Source organism: Haemorhous mexicanus, chromosome 31 (genome assembly GCF_027477595.1).
Source record: "Haemorhous mexicanus isolate bHaeMex1 chromosome 31, bHaeMex1.pri, whole genome shotgun sequence".
NCBI lineage: Eukaryota > Metazoa > Chordata > Aves > Passeriformes > Fringillidae > Haemorhous > Haemorhous mexicanus.
In genome coordinates this window covers 1881992-1895523 of record NC_082371.1, presented here as the reverse complement: position 1 = coordinate 1895523, position 13532 = coordinate 1881992, and the positions used below count along the sequence as shown (strand labels likewise).

General features: G+C 44.7%; 1 protein-coding gene across 4 annotated transcripts in view; it reads left to right on the top strand.

The window, feature by feature from the left end:
• Positions 1–13532, top strand: part of ASH1L (ASH1 like histone lysine methyltransferase) — a 77666-nt gene that overhangs the window by 35285 nt on the left and 28849 nt on the right. For all 4 annotated transcript variants that reach the window (XM_059870793.1, XM_059870791.1, XM_059870795.1 and 1 more), the window contains exons 5-7: positions 5380–6076; positions 8153–8332; positions 10888–10982. In XM_059870793.1, coding sequence (XP_059726776.1) covers positions 5380–6076; positions 8153–8332; positions 10888–10982 — 972 coding nt within the window. The remainder of the gene's footprint in view (positions 1–5379; positions 6077–8152; positions 8333–10887; positions 10983–13532) is intronic.

The window sequence follows — 13532 nt, the reverse complement described above, 5'->3', positions numbered from 1 at the left end:
AGCTTCAGCTCATGGAGATCCTGAGTTTGTGTTCTGACATTCTGGGACAGCAGGCTGTGAGAGCTCCAGCTCATGGAGATCCTGAGTTTGTGTTTTGATATTTTGGGACAGCCTGGCTGTGAGAGCTCCAGCTCATGGAGATCCTGAGTTTGTGTTTTGATATTTTGGGACAGCCTGGCTGTGAGAGCTCCAGCTCATGGAGATCCTGAGTTTGTCCTCTCACATTCTGGGACAGCCTGGCTGTGAGAGCTTCAGCTCGTGGAGATCCTGAGTTTGTCCCCTAATGTTTTGGGACAGCCTGGCTGTGAGAGCTCCAGCTCATGGAGATCCTGAGTTTGTGTTTTGATATTTTGGGACAGCCTGGCTGTGAGAGCTCCAGCTCGTGGAGATCCTGAGTTTGTCCTCTCACATTCTGGGACAGCAGGCTGTGAGAGCTTCAGCTCATGGACATCCTGAGTTTGTCCTCTCACATTCTGGGACAGCCTGGCTGTGAGAGCTCCAGCTCATGGAGATCCTGAGTTTGTCCTCTGATGTTTTGGGACAGCCTGGCTGTGAGAGCTCCAGCTCGTGGAGATCCTGAGTTTGTCCTCTCACATTCTGGGACAGCCTGGCTGTGAGAGCTTCAGCTCATGGACATCCTGAGTTTGTCCTCTCACATTCTGGGACAGCCTGGCTGTGAGAGCTCCAGCTCATGGAGATCCTGAGTTTGTCCTCTCACATTCTGGGACAGCAGGCTGTGAGAGCTTCAGCTCGTGGTGATTTCCACTCCATTTTTCCACTGACACTTTGGGGTACAAGGGCTGTGGGTTGGGCTGTAGAACAGGAAGCTTTCAGGTGCTCAGAGAAGCAGCAGCACAGCTGTGGCAGGGTAGGGTTTGGTTCCTCACCAGGTTAAGTTAGGCCTTGTGGAGCTCAGGGCTTTAATCCAGGCTGTGACATTTCAGTTAATTAATGGATTAGAAGAATTAATTAATTCTTCCCTGGGTAAAATCCTGACTCTGGCCCTGCTCTGGAGGCAGAGGTTCTTGGCCCTGGGCTGGTCACAGGAGGATCAGGCCAGGCTGTGCTGTGGAGTTTTCTTGCTGATATGTCAGAATCCTGCCAAGGTGATGGAGGGTGACACGTGGCTCATCCCAACCATCAGTGACTGCCCCCAGCCAGGCCAGAAATGCTCATGGGAGAGAGATAATGGAAGTACTGAAAGTCTGATGGCATCTCAGCAAATCCATGATACAAGAACAGCTCTTGGGTGCAGGATCTGGGGCGGATGTTGCAGCAGGACAGCCGAGGGCTGACATTCCCTGCAGGGCACTGAGGGTAGCAGGAGAGGCTGGAGTGGGCTCTGAGCAACCTGCTCCAGTGGAGGGTGTCCCTACCCATGGCAGGGAGGTGCAACAAGATGGTCTTTAAGGTCCCTTCCACCCCAAACCATTCTGTGATGCTGTAAAAATGGAATGTGAGCTCCCCGGGGAGTGGACAGAAGAAAATCCAGCAGGTTGACCCATTTTGTAAGAAGCTCAGTTGCAGAAACACTCTGATTAGCAGAATTCAGACATTTCTCAGACTCCCAAACTGACTGCAAATGTAAATCCCTGGGACTGGTGCTTAGAACAAGTGATGGTTTCCATCTAGTACTGCCAAAAGTGCCGTTTCCTGCCTGTTTAAACAGATGTTTACAGCAGGTAGAGAGATGTTTACATCCAGCCTGTGCTGCAGAAACAGTGGGAAAGGAATCTTCCTTTCTCCTCTGTTCAATCCCTTCCTTGCCCTCACTCCCTTGCAAGGGGCAGCTGCAGTTGTGGCTGGGAATAGGAGGTGGAGTGAGCAGGGCTTTGTGCAGGAGCATTGATAAATCACAAATTTATCACCTTCAAAGTCCCCGAGGTGAGGATGCAGCTGAGCAGATCAGTCCTGGTTGTGTTTTCCCTGCCTGGGGAATGTGTGTGGGCTCCAGGGGTTTGGCAGAGAGGAGCTGCAGCTGTCCCAGAGCAGAGCCTGCAGTGCCCCAGCCCTTTGGAGCAGTTCCCAGGGAATGTGGAGCTGCCTGAGGGTCCCTGAGCAGGTGAGGAGCCCCAGCTCCATCCCACAAAGGGGAATTTTTCTTTATTTATTCCATCTGAAATGCAGAGCTGGAAGTGTAAATCCTTCCAGTTGTCTTGGAGTTGTTAGGGTGTCCCTGTCAGCTCACAGCAGGAGAATTCTCTTGTCTTGTGTCACCAGGAGAGCATTGTCCAGAGGAGGATTTTTAAATCAAGTTTTGCTGACTCTTTCTCCTCCAAATAGTGTACTCTGAAACAAACACCTTTTTGTTTGCACTTACAAACTCCTGATTTTAGAATCTCAGTGAGGAATGTGTTCTCCACATTGACACAATTGGAAAAATACTAGAAAATATTTAAACTAGAAAATACTGCAAGAATAGCTAGAAGGCTAGAAAATACATTTTTGTTTGCAAAACAAAATATATTAGATATTATATTAGATATTAGATATTTACAAACTCCTGACTTTGGAATCTCAGTGAGAAATGTGTTCTCCAGAATGACCCAGTTGAACTGCTGAGCACTGGGAAAATACTAGAAAATATTTAAATAGAAAATACTCAAGAGTAGCTAGAAGGCTGGAAAACACCTTTTTGTTTGCAAAACAAAATATATTAGACATTAGATATTATATTAGATGTTTACAAACTCCTGACTTTGGAATCTCAGTGAGAAATGTGTTCTCCAGAATGACACAACTGGACTGCTGAGCACTGGGAAAATATTAGAAAATATTTAAAATAGAATACTTAGAGAATAGCTAGAAGGCTAGAAAACATCTTTTTGTTTGCAAAACAAAATATGTTATCTATTATATTAGATATTTACAAACTCCTGACTTTGGAATCTCAGTGAGAAATGTGTTCTCCAGATTAACACAATTGGAAAAATACTAGAAAATATTTAAACTAGAAAATACTTCAAGAGTAGCTAGAAGGCTGGAAAACACCTTTTTGTGTGCAAAACAAAATATATTAGGTATTAGATGTTTACAAACTCCTGACTTTGGAATCTCAGTGAGAAATGTGTTCTCCAGAATGACAATTGGAAAAATACTAGAAAACATTTAAATAGAAAGTACTTCAAGAATAGCTAGCAGGCTAGAGAATATCTAAACTGGTTGTGCTTTATCTCTATCATCTAACAAATAATCTCCCTGCTGTCCAGTGCTGGAGCCCTTGATAAACCCATGTTGTTGTCTTCCTCTGACAGTTCCCTGACACCAGGACGTGCTGCTCAGGCTCCACCTGGGCCCCTCTGGCTTGAGCAGATCTGATCTAAAGAGTTGGCCACAATTAAACTCCCATTTTGTCAGTGCCAATGTGCACTTGGGATGTATTTATGAGAAGGCAGCATCCATTTCATTTCTCCTGATGGAATGTTGTCACTAAGGAGCACAGGGCAGCTTTGGGAAGCTCCTGGTTTGGAATAAATCCCTTTTTAATGCAGCATAATCTACATGCTTGACCTGGAAACTTTCTTTTTCAAACATCAATCTTCAGCTCTAAAGCAAATAACAATTTCAAAAGTCAGATCTAGGTTTACTTCCTGTGCAGATTAGCCTTTCTCTTCTGTCCAGATACTTTGATTTATCTTTATCCAATCAGTTCTGTCATCATCAGCCTTATCTATTTGACAAAAAAACTTCAAGAGCAATGGAAATAGTTGTTTCAATTTAAAAATACGTCAGATGTTGCTCCATTTTTTATCAGGATTGAGTTTTTATGTGCACAGAGGGTTTTGTATTTTCAATATTGAATAGAAAGGAACTCAAGGACCGAGTGAACCCTCATTGCTTTTTGCTGTTAGAAATGGGGGATTGTGTGGGAATAAAGAGAATAATTCAGTGTTAGTAGGGATGATATAAAATGTGACTAGCTGTGTCACTGGGTCCCTGTGCAATTCCAGAATCTCTTCAGGGAGTGTTCTGGGCAGTCCCAGACACAGATGCTGTCAGGTGCTGCAGCCGTTGTGGTTTTGGTCCCTCCCCACTCTCAGCCCTTCTTGGGCTCCCTGAAAACAGAGGCCAGACAGAAGTGAGGCAATAAAAAGTGGCTGTGTTTGTTGAAGGGCTTTCAGGTAGATCTTGGGCAAATCAATCCTGCTAAACATGGAAGATGGGTCACAGGTTTTCACACTTTTATGAGTTTGGGCCATTTGCATGTTGGAGATTAATGTTCCAATTACAGCTTCAGGTAATGAAGTCATTCACCCAAATTTGCTCCCCCCAACTCACTTTAGTTTGCATTTCTCAGGGCCTGAGGCAGTGAGGTGTCCCTGACTGCCAGGCTGGAGAGGAATTGTGTCTGCCCAAAGTGGGACAGCTGCAGCTAGCAGTGTATATGGAGTTTGGAGTTAGACACTAAGAATTGCAGGACTACAAATATATAAAAATTATAAAATATAAAAATATAAATAATATGGAGTTTAGAGTTATACACTAACAATTATATTATTATTATTATATAATATTATTATATTGTATATAATATATAGTATATAGTACATGATATGTATTGTATACTGCATATATGTTATATATTATACATTATACAATATTATATATTATGTATTATATATTATATATCATATATCATGTGTTATATATAATATATCACATGAATTATTGTATTAGATATTTATTTGATATATTCTAGATATATATTATAATATGTATTATTTATTATTATTACATTATATATTGTGGTATCATATTTGTTATATCATATATATTATATGATCTATATTTTATATAGATTATATATTATATGATCTATTTTATATATAGTTTATATATTATATGATATATATTATATATAGAATATATATTATATATAATTTTATATATTATAATATATATTATATATATAATATAATATATAATCTATATATAACATAGATCATATAATATATAGATTATATATTATATGATATATATTATATATAGATTATATATTATATATAAATTTATATATTATAATTTATATTATATTATATTATATTATATTAAATATATAATGCATATAATTATACTGAATATATAATATAATATTATATATTATATAAAATCATATATTTATGGTATATATTATATGTTTTTATATTAATATAGATATTATTGATATTATAGCTTATTATTATTATTATTATTATTATTATTATTATTATTATTATTATTATTATTATTATTATTATTATTGCCATATATATTACATCCAATATTATTCTGTTGGAATGACTATATGATCAGCGTCACAGCCCAGGAGCTGCAGGCTGACAAGCCCATGACCCCCCCAGGTGAGCCCCGTGCCCACCCTCAGGCCTGTGTGTGTTTCAGGGGTGGCAGTGCCCGCCCGGGCTGCCCGCCTGGCCCCGGCGGCCGAGGACGCGGTGGACGCGCTGCTGCAGCGCATGGCCCAGCAGCAGGACGGGCCCCCCCCGCTGGAGAAGGGCCTGGAGGGGGTGATGGGCAGCCCTCCCTCGGCCAGCCCGGCCCGCAGCCACTCCCGGGACAGAGCCCCGGGCAAGCAGGACGGGCTGGGCGCGCCCGAGGGCGTCTCCCTGCCCGGCACCTACTCGCCCAGGCACCTCAAGAGGAGCGTGGTGGAGGCCATGCAGAGGCAAGCGAGGAAAATGTGCAATTACAACAAGATCCTGGCCACAAAAAAAAATCTGGACCACGTCAACAAAATCCTGAAAGCCAAAAAGCTGCAGAGGCAGTCGAGGACGGGGAACAACTTCGTGAAGCGGCGGCCGGGGCGGCCGCGCAAGTACCCGATGCAGGCCGTGGTGTCCGTGCAGGCCCTGCAGGCGGCCAGGATGGTCAGCCAGGAGCTGCAGGACAGACAGCAGAGCAGCAGCCCCCTGCACCTGGGGCCGGACACCATCACGGACGTCATCGAGGCCGTGGTGCAGAGCGTGAACCTGGACCCCGAGCAGCGCAAGGGCTGGAAGAGGAAGAGGTGGCTGCCCGAGGAGCAGGCCAGGAAGAGGCACAAGTCTCTGCCCGAGGATGAGCAGGAGAGCAATAAGAGGTGATGCCCTTGCACTTTTGTACCTCAGTCGGGTTTAGAACGTTTCAGTCCTTGAGGGCATCTTCTGCTTGGTTTTGTGAAGTGTTCACATTTTCTGGGAAAATCCCTTCACCCAGGATTCTTCTCCTGGGAAGCTGAGAAGCCTCAGAGAAAAAGGAAAACAATATTATCTGGTTTTCTTCTCCTGTGTTTTGCTCCTTTGGAATGTGGTTGGAGATTGTTTACCAACAATTGGTAGTTGTTTCATTGGTCTCTGCTGTGAGTTCTTTTGGCTCAGTGGCCAATCAGTGCCAAGCTGTGTTGGGACTCTGGAAAGAGTCACAAATTTTAATTATTATCTTTTTCTATTATTATCTTTCACTATTGTCTTTGCAGAAAGATAAATATCCTTTCTGTATTCTTTAGTATAGTTTAGTTTAGTATTCTTTAATATAATATAGTATCATAAAGTAATAAATTAGCCTTCTGGAAACATGGAGTCAGGTTCATCATTCCTTCCTTCCAGAGTCTGGGGGAAGTGCAAATACAATAATGGAGGAGTGCAGTGTAGAGGGAGCCAGCTGTGGTCCACTCAGGGTTACTATTTGTGGTAGCAGGCCCCCAGCCAGGTCACAATTAGCATTGATTCTATGATGCAGAAGGCTGAACTATTGTTTTATTCTTCTATACTATATTTTTAAGAAACTTATCACTTCTTCTAGACAGTTTGACCCAGTTTGTTGACTAACCAAAACACTACTAGTAGTGTCCAATCAAGAAACTATTCTTTGGTAAAGAAATCTCCATAGCACGTTCTGCACGTGTCTAGCAGCAGGTGTAGCAAGGATGATAGGAATTGTTTTAATTCTTTCTCTGAGCTTTCTCACAGCTTCCCCAGGAAAATGCCTGGGAAAGTCTGTGCCTGCTCTCTGTGAGCAGAGAGCTGCTGCCATGTCAGCCCTGAGTGTGTGCAGGTGCTTCCTCAGGTACTGAAAACACCCAGGTGATCTAAAAATCGGTTGTGCTGGTGAAGGCTGTGTTTAAGGAGCTGCTAACTGATGAGGTGCCACAGGTTGTTCCTTCATCCTGTGTGGAGGAATGTGATGGTGATCACAGGGGTCTCAGGATGAGGGAAGAGATGAGAATCTTGACTCTGTGTTCAGGTTTGATTTATTATTTTATGATATATATTATATTAAAAACTGTACTAAAAGGATAGAAGAAAAGATTTCACTAGAAAGTTTACAAAGAATAGAAAAAGAATGAATTACAAAAGTTTGTCTCTGACCAAGACAGCCTGGACAGCTGGACTGTGATTGGCTATTAATTAAAAACAATTACATGAGACCAATCACAGATGCACCTGTTGCATCCCACAGCAGCAAATAATCTTTGTTTGCAGTTTGTTCCTGAAGCCTCTCAACTTCTCAAGAGGAAAAATCCTAAGGAAAGGATTTTTCAGAAAATCTCATAGCTGCAGAGTGAGGAGCCCTGAGGAGCTGTGTGTACTCACGGGGGTCACAAACACTCCCAGGCAGCTCAGGATGTAAAGGGATGCACAGCACATAAAGAGGTCAGCTGCAGCAGCAGGGAGGAGTTAGGGGGTGCACCTGTGCAGTCACTGCTGGAGGCACACACCAGAAATCTCCCTGATCTCAACAAATCACACTCTTCATCAAGAAATAAACTCTGCCAGCAGCTCTGCTCTCCAGAAGTGGCTGCTGTGCAGGAGCTGCTGGCCCCACGTGCTCTGGGGCTGCTCTGTGCCTCTCCTGGAGGCTCAGGGAAGGGTTACAGAGTGCAAGAGCAGAGAGCAGGAGCTGCCTTCTCAATTACTCAGCTGAGGCTCCAAGGATAAACATTGGCAACACAAACAACATTCTTTTTGTAATAATAACATCACAAAAAGAATCATACTTTTCTTATGATTATACTTAACCCCCACTTGGTCGTGGTCAGTGAGAATTTTTTTGAGCAGTTGAGTCACCCAGAAATTCAGAAACATGAACCAGATTCAAGAGAGGAATAATGAAATACTTTGAAATGATCTTAATGGGAATGTGATTTTTTTTTTTTAATCTCCACTTTTTCTTCCAGTTTCTCTGAGACAGTAGCTGAACCTCCCAGTCCACATGAGGCCCTTGGGAAACCACCTGAACCTGAAACCCCTGAGCAGCCTTTGCCTCCTCTGACCCAGCGCGAGAAGAAAGCCCCTCGACCCCCAAAGAAGAAGTACCAGAAGGCTGGGCTCTACTCTGATGTCTACAAAACAACAGAGTAAGTGAAACAGAGCAAAACTGCTCTCTGACAATCCAGGGAAAACTCTTTTTTCACCTAGAGCCATAAAGAGCTGCCACTCCTGAGGAGGTGAATTAAAACCATCCACTTAACTGAAGCCTGTGGAGAGTGATGTGATGGTAATTGTCAGACCCTGAGCCACGAGGATGTCAAATGTAACCCCAGTCAGAAAGCAGCCTTGAGGAAGGTGAGAGATTTATTCAAGAGTCTGAACGGTCCTGGCCACGCAGGTGCTGGGAGAGCTGGATGTGTGCAGGCTCTGAGCACAGTTGTGGTGGTCTTCTCAGCCAGGGTCACCATTGGTGACATTGTTCACGGGGGTCCCAGGATGAGGGAAGAGATGAGAAAGTTGACTCCATGTTCAGAAGGCTTGGTTTATTATTTTATGATATATATTATGTTAAAACTGTACTAAAAGAATAGAAGAAAGGATTTCTGCAGAAGGCTGGCTGAGAATAAAAAAAGAATGAATAACAAAAGTTTGTCTGTGACCGAGACAGTCTGGACAGCTGGGCTGGGATTGGCCATTAATCAAAAACAATTACATGAGACCAATCCCAGATCCACCTGCTGCATTCCACAGCAGCAAATAATCATTGTTTGCATTTTGTTCCTGAGGCCTCTCAGCTTCTCAGGAGGAAAAATCCTAAGGAAAGGTTTTTTCCATAAAACATGTCTGTGACACGCAGTGGCTGCAGAGAAGGGGTCAGTAGGTTCCTGTTTGCATTGGCTGAGTGGTGACAAGTGGTCATCTTCTGTGTGAAAGAATTTCAGCTATGCACCCAGTTCATTTCACAGCTCAGGGAAGTTCATCTCTGTTTTCTCTGAGATGTTTAGGGTAGAAAAATCCAGCATTTCTTGATTTTTCCCACTGGTTGGTTTGCAGCCTGGTGTCCACTAGAATGTGGACACCTCCCTCTGTCCCTTCCCTTTGTAGTCACACATGTTTTCTAGTGCCTAATTCTGAATTTCTAATTTCTGAACAAATCAGTTGAAGTCAGGAATTTGTGCTTCTATTCCAACATGATCTGACAGATTGAAAAGAGAGAAAATTTGGCTCCTTCTCACAAGGTCACAGACCACTTTAAAATGTTTCAGAGACCTCTGGGAAACTGCCAGTGCAGGTTATCAGCTGCTCCTGCTGTCATCTCTCCCTGTATAGAGTGAAGGAATCAGTGAAAGGGTCAAGACTAAGGAAGAAAAGGAGATCTCAGTGTGAGCAAAGTGAGGCCACTTGAATTTTATCTGTTTTAAAGAGATGTGCTGAAACTTGGCCACTTGGATGGTCTGGCACTGCTGTACACTTCACACCTCACAGAGGAGGAGCTGAGAGAGTCTTCTCCTTTTCTTCAGTGTAAATATTTGGAACTTTGAGTGTTCCTGAGTTGGAAAGGCCCCACAGAGATCATGGAGTCCAACTCCTGGCTGTGCACAGCCCCAACAACCCCACCCTGCTGCCTGAGCTGTGTCCAAACCCTCCTGCAGCTCTGGCAGCCCTGGGGCTGTGCCATCACCCTCTGGGGGAAGAACCTCTGCCTGATTCCCATCCTAAACCTGCCCTGGCCACTCCCTGGGGTGCTGTCACTGTCACACAGAGCAGAGATCGGAGCTGCTCCTCCCCTGCCCTTCAGGGGGGAGTCCCAAATCCCAAGGGTTGGTTTGTCTTCCCTTTGCCTCCACGTGCTGAGTCCTGCCCTGCTCTGCTGCTGGCTTTGGGATGAGCTGCTCTGGGCCTCCCCACCCTCACAGGGAAGAATTTCCTCCTTGGTATTTCCAGTTGTTGATATCTGTATCTCAAATTTTGTTTTCAGCTTGCATTTTCCCTTCACTAGTTAAACAATAATATCACTTTTTTTTCTTGAGCCACCTTGCTGTTACTTGTCCAGTTCTTAAAATAAATCCCTTAAAAAGCTTCAGTAGGCTTCAATTTCATTTAATCTTTGGTCTGTTTAACATTTAGAATGTTGCAGGACTGCAGTTCTAAATATAACCCCATCAGATCTATTTTCCAAGGTTTGTTGTTGGCCAGGAGATGTTTATAAACACCAGAGTACAGAGCTGGCACCTGCCTGACCCATACAACCACTCTAATTCTTTCTTCCTTCAGAGGGAGGTCTCATTGATTTTTTAACTCTGATTTCTGTTCTTTTTTCTGCCTTTCCTGATGAACAGGCAGCAGATGAATGTTTGCTCTTAGGAGAGCTCTGCATGTATCACGTGTCCAGTTCCTCAGCAAAACCACCAGATTCAATCTGCTGGTCCTCTTTTATTTGTGTAGCTTCAGTTATTACTTTTAAATCACATTTAAAGTCAGTGGTGTCCTGTTGGGTGTTGCCTTAACATCATTTATGGAGAAAAACCCCACTGTGGAGGGTTGGGATCAGTGTTTGACAGGCAGCCTGGAGAGCATCTCTTTATTCCTCTCTTGCCTGATGCTCCAGACATTTGTGCCTCACCTAAAGCAGAAAATGCATGCTTGCAAGAGACAGATGCTCCCCATTGTGACATTTTGGTTCTGTCCCTGTTCTCCACAGCCCCAAGAGTCGCCTGATCCAGCTGAAGAAGGAGAAGCTGGAATACACCCCAGGGGAGCACGAGCATGGGCTCTTCCCAGCCCCCATCCACGTCGGTGGGTACCTCATCTGTGTTTGCAGTGTTGGGGGACAAAGGTGGCACTGGGGGGCTGCACAGCTTCTGCCTCTCTCTGGCTTTTATCCCTTGCCAGGTCACTCGTGGCTTTTGGCACATGAACTTTGCCAGCTCATCCCCCTGTGTTCCCCAGTTTGACTCAAGAGGGGTTTTTTTAGTTTTAAACATTGCTCTTGATTTTTTTGGGTGTCAGAAAATCCCATTCTAGTTGAAAACTTGCTTTAACTGTGATAGTCCTTGGATGAAATGCAGAGCAATAGTCTCCACCTCAAGGTAAATTATGACCATTTAAATTCCAAAAGCTGAAATGATAAATTCCCCCATGTCCCCCCATTAATGGTGTCTGTCTTTACACAGGGATAAAAGGGTGGAAGAATTTAAAGCTTTGCTGTTAGCTTTGGTTTTATTTCATCCCCATTTTTAGGTCTCAGGTAGGAAAAAAATGGGATTTAGGATTTCACAGAATCATGGAATGGTTTGGGTGGGAAGGGACCTTACAGATCATCTTATTCCACCCTGTTCCATGGAATTCCAGAGCCCAGCTTGCTCCAAACCCTGTCCCTGGCCTTGAACACTTCATAGCCCAGGTCTGTCCCAGGCCCTCAGAGGGGATGGAGCTCAGGATGCCTCTCCTGGGGCAGGGGGGATGGTCCAGAGCTCCACTGTTCACAGCTCTTACCATTTCCCAGGTTAAACCTGGTAGGATTGAGTAATTTCCTGATTCTCAGGTAATTGTTCCGGCTTTTGAAGTGCTGTGATTGTTGCTGCAAGTCCTGTCAGGCCCAGCAGCTTTGTGGAATTCAGGAATCTTTGTCCCATCAGACAGAAGCTGTCACTGCTTTGTGTCTGTAACTGAACCCTTTGGCTCCCTGCACAGCAAGGCAGAGCAGTTGGACAGATCTGTGTGAATCAGGAGCCACAGAACAGGTTTCAGAGCTGAAGGTGACAATTTAAATTCTTCAAGATGTGCCTTTGCTCAGCTCCTTTTTCAATGGGCTGATAAAACCAGGTTCACATTGTTGGTCCTGCCCTGCAGCTCTGCCCTGGCTCCAGGGGTGCCTGGGGATGGTTGAAGCCCAGGGCAGTGACCAGGACTGGGTTCTGCCAGGGGACTGCACTGGGGACACCCAGGGAGGGCTGGGGGGACCTTCCCTGTGCTGGGGGCACGGTGCCAGGGCACCTGAAAGAGCCTTTTGTGTGGCCTGCTGAGGTCATAGAAGTGAAAGCAAATTCCCAGCAGATTTAGCTCTTTCCTGGAACCTGCTAGGGATGAATAAGGCATTGAAAATGGAAAGTAATTTAGGGGTAAATTGTAAGGAAAACATTACCATTTTTATTTTCCAGTGGTGAGGGTATGCATGTGAATTTATATGAACCCACAGAGCATTGCTGGAGGAATATAAAGGCATTTGTTAACAGTTAGAAAAGCTGGGGGAATAAAAATCAGCTTGGGCCTGACACCTCATCCTAAGCACTCTGCTCCCTGCAGTTCTGTGCCACAGGATTCCAGCAAAATGATCAGAGAATGTTGAATCTTGGCTGGAGCTAAGCAGTGTCAGCCCTGGGGACTGGTGTGAATGATGTCATGGGTCTGTGTCCTTTAGGGGTGACAGGGAATGAAAGAATGGAGCCAAAATCTGCAGTGAAAGCAGGAACTCCTGTCTAAAATGAGTTCCAGTTATTGCTGAAAATACAGATCCCCTTGAAGCCTTTCCAAAAAATCTAGGAATGTATTTGCCAAGTCTGAATTCATTCTTAAATCCCTTCTGGTAAAGGTCACGGGAACAGGCTGGGAGACTCTTTTCAAAACTGATTTGATTTCTTTGAGTACAATATTGTGATTTACCAGCCTGCATGGGCAGTGCAGGTCCTGTCCTGGCTGTTAAAGTGTTGGGTTGTGCACAGGAAATCTCAGGAGAAAGTGTCAGCTTTGAGGACAGGGCTGGGGTCAGCCCTGATAAGGGTGGGGTCAGCCCTAGTGGGTGTTGGGGTCAGTCCTGATAAGGATGGGGTCAGTTCTGATGGGTGTTGGGGTCAGTCCTGATAAGGGTGGGGTCAGCCCTGATAAGGGTTGGGGTCAGCCCTGGTAAGTGCTGTGGTCAGTTGTGTCATGGGTCATGGTCAGTCCTGTCAGGTGCTGTGGTCAGTGCTGTCAGGTGTTGCAGGTCATTTCTGTCAGGTGCTGTGGTCAGCCCTGATAAGTGTTGGGGTCAGTTGTTTCAGGTGTTGTGGTCAGTCCTGTCCAGGGTTGGCCGTGGTACTTTCACAGTGCTGTGGTCAGTGCTGTGGTCAGTTGTTTCAGGTGTTGTGGTCAGTTCTGTCTGGTGTTGGCTGTGGTACCCTCCCAGGGCTGTGGTCAGTGCTCTCAGGTGTTGTGGTCACTTGTTTCAGCTGTGGTCAGTGCTGTGGTCAGTGCTGTGGTCAGTTGTTTCAGGTGTGGTCAGTTCTGTCTGGTGTTGGCTGTGGTACCCTCACAGGGTTGTGGTCAGTGCTCTCAGGTGTTGTGGTCACTTGTTTCAGGTGTGGTCAG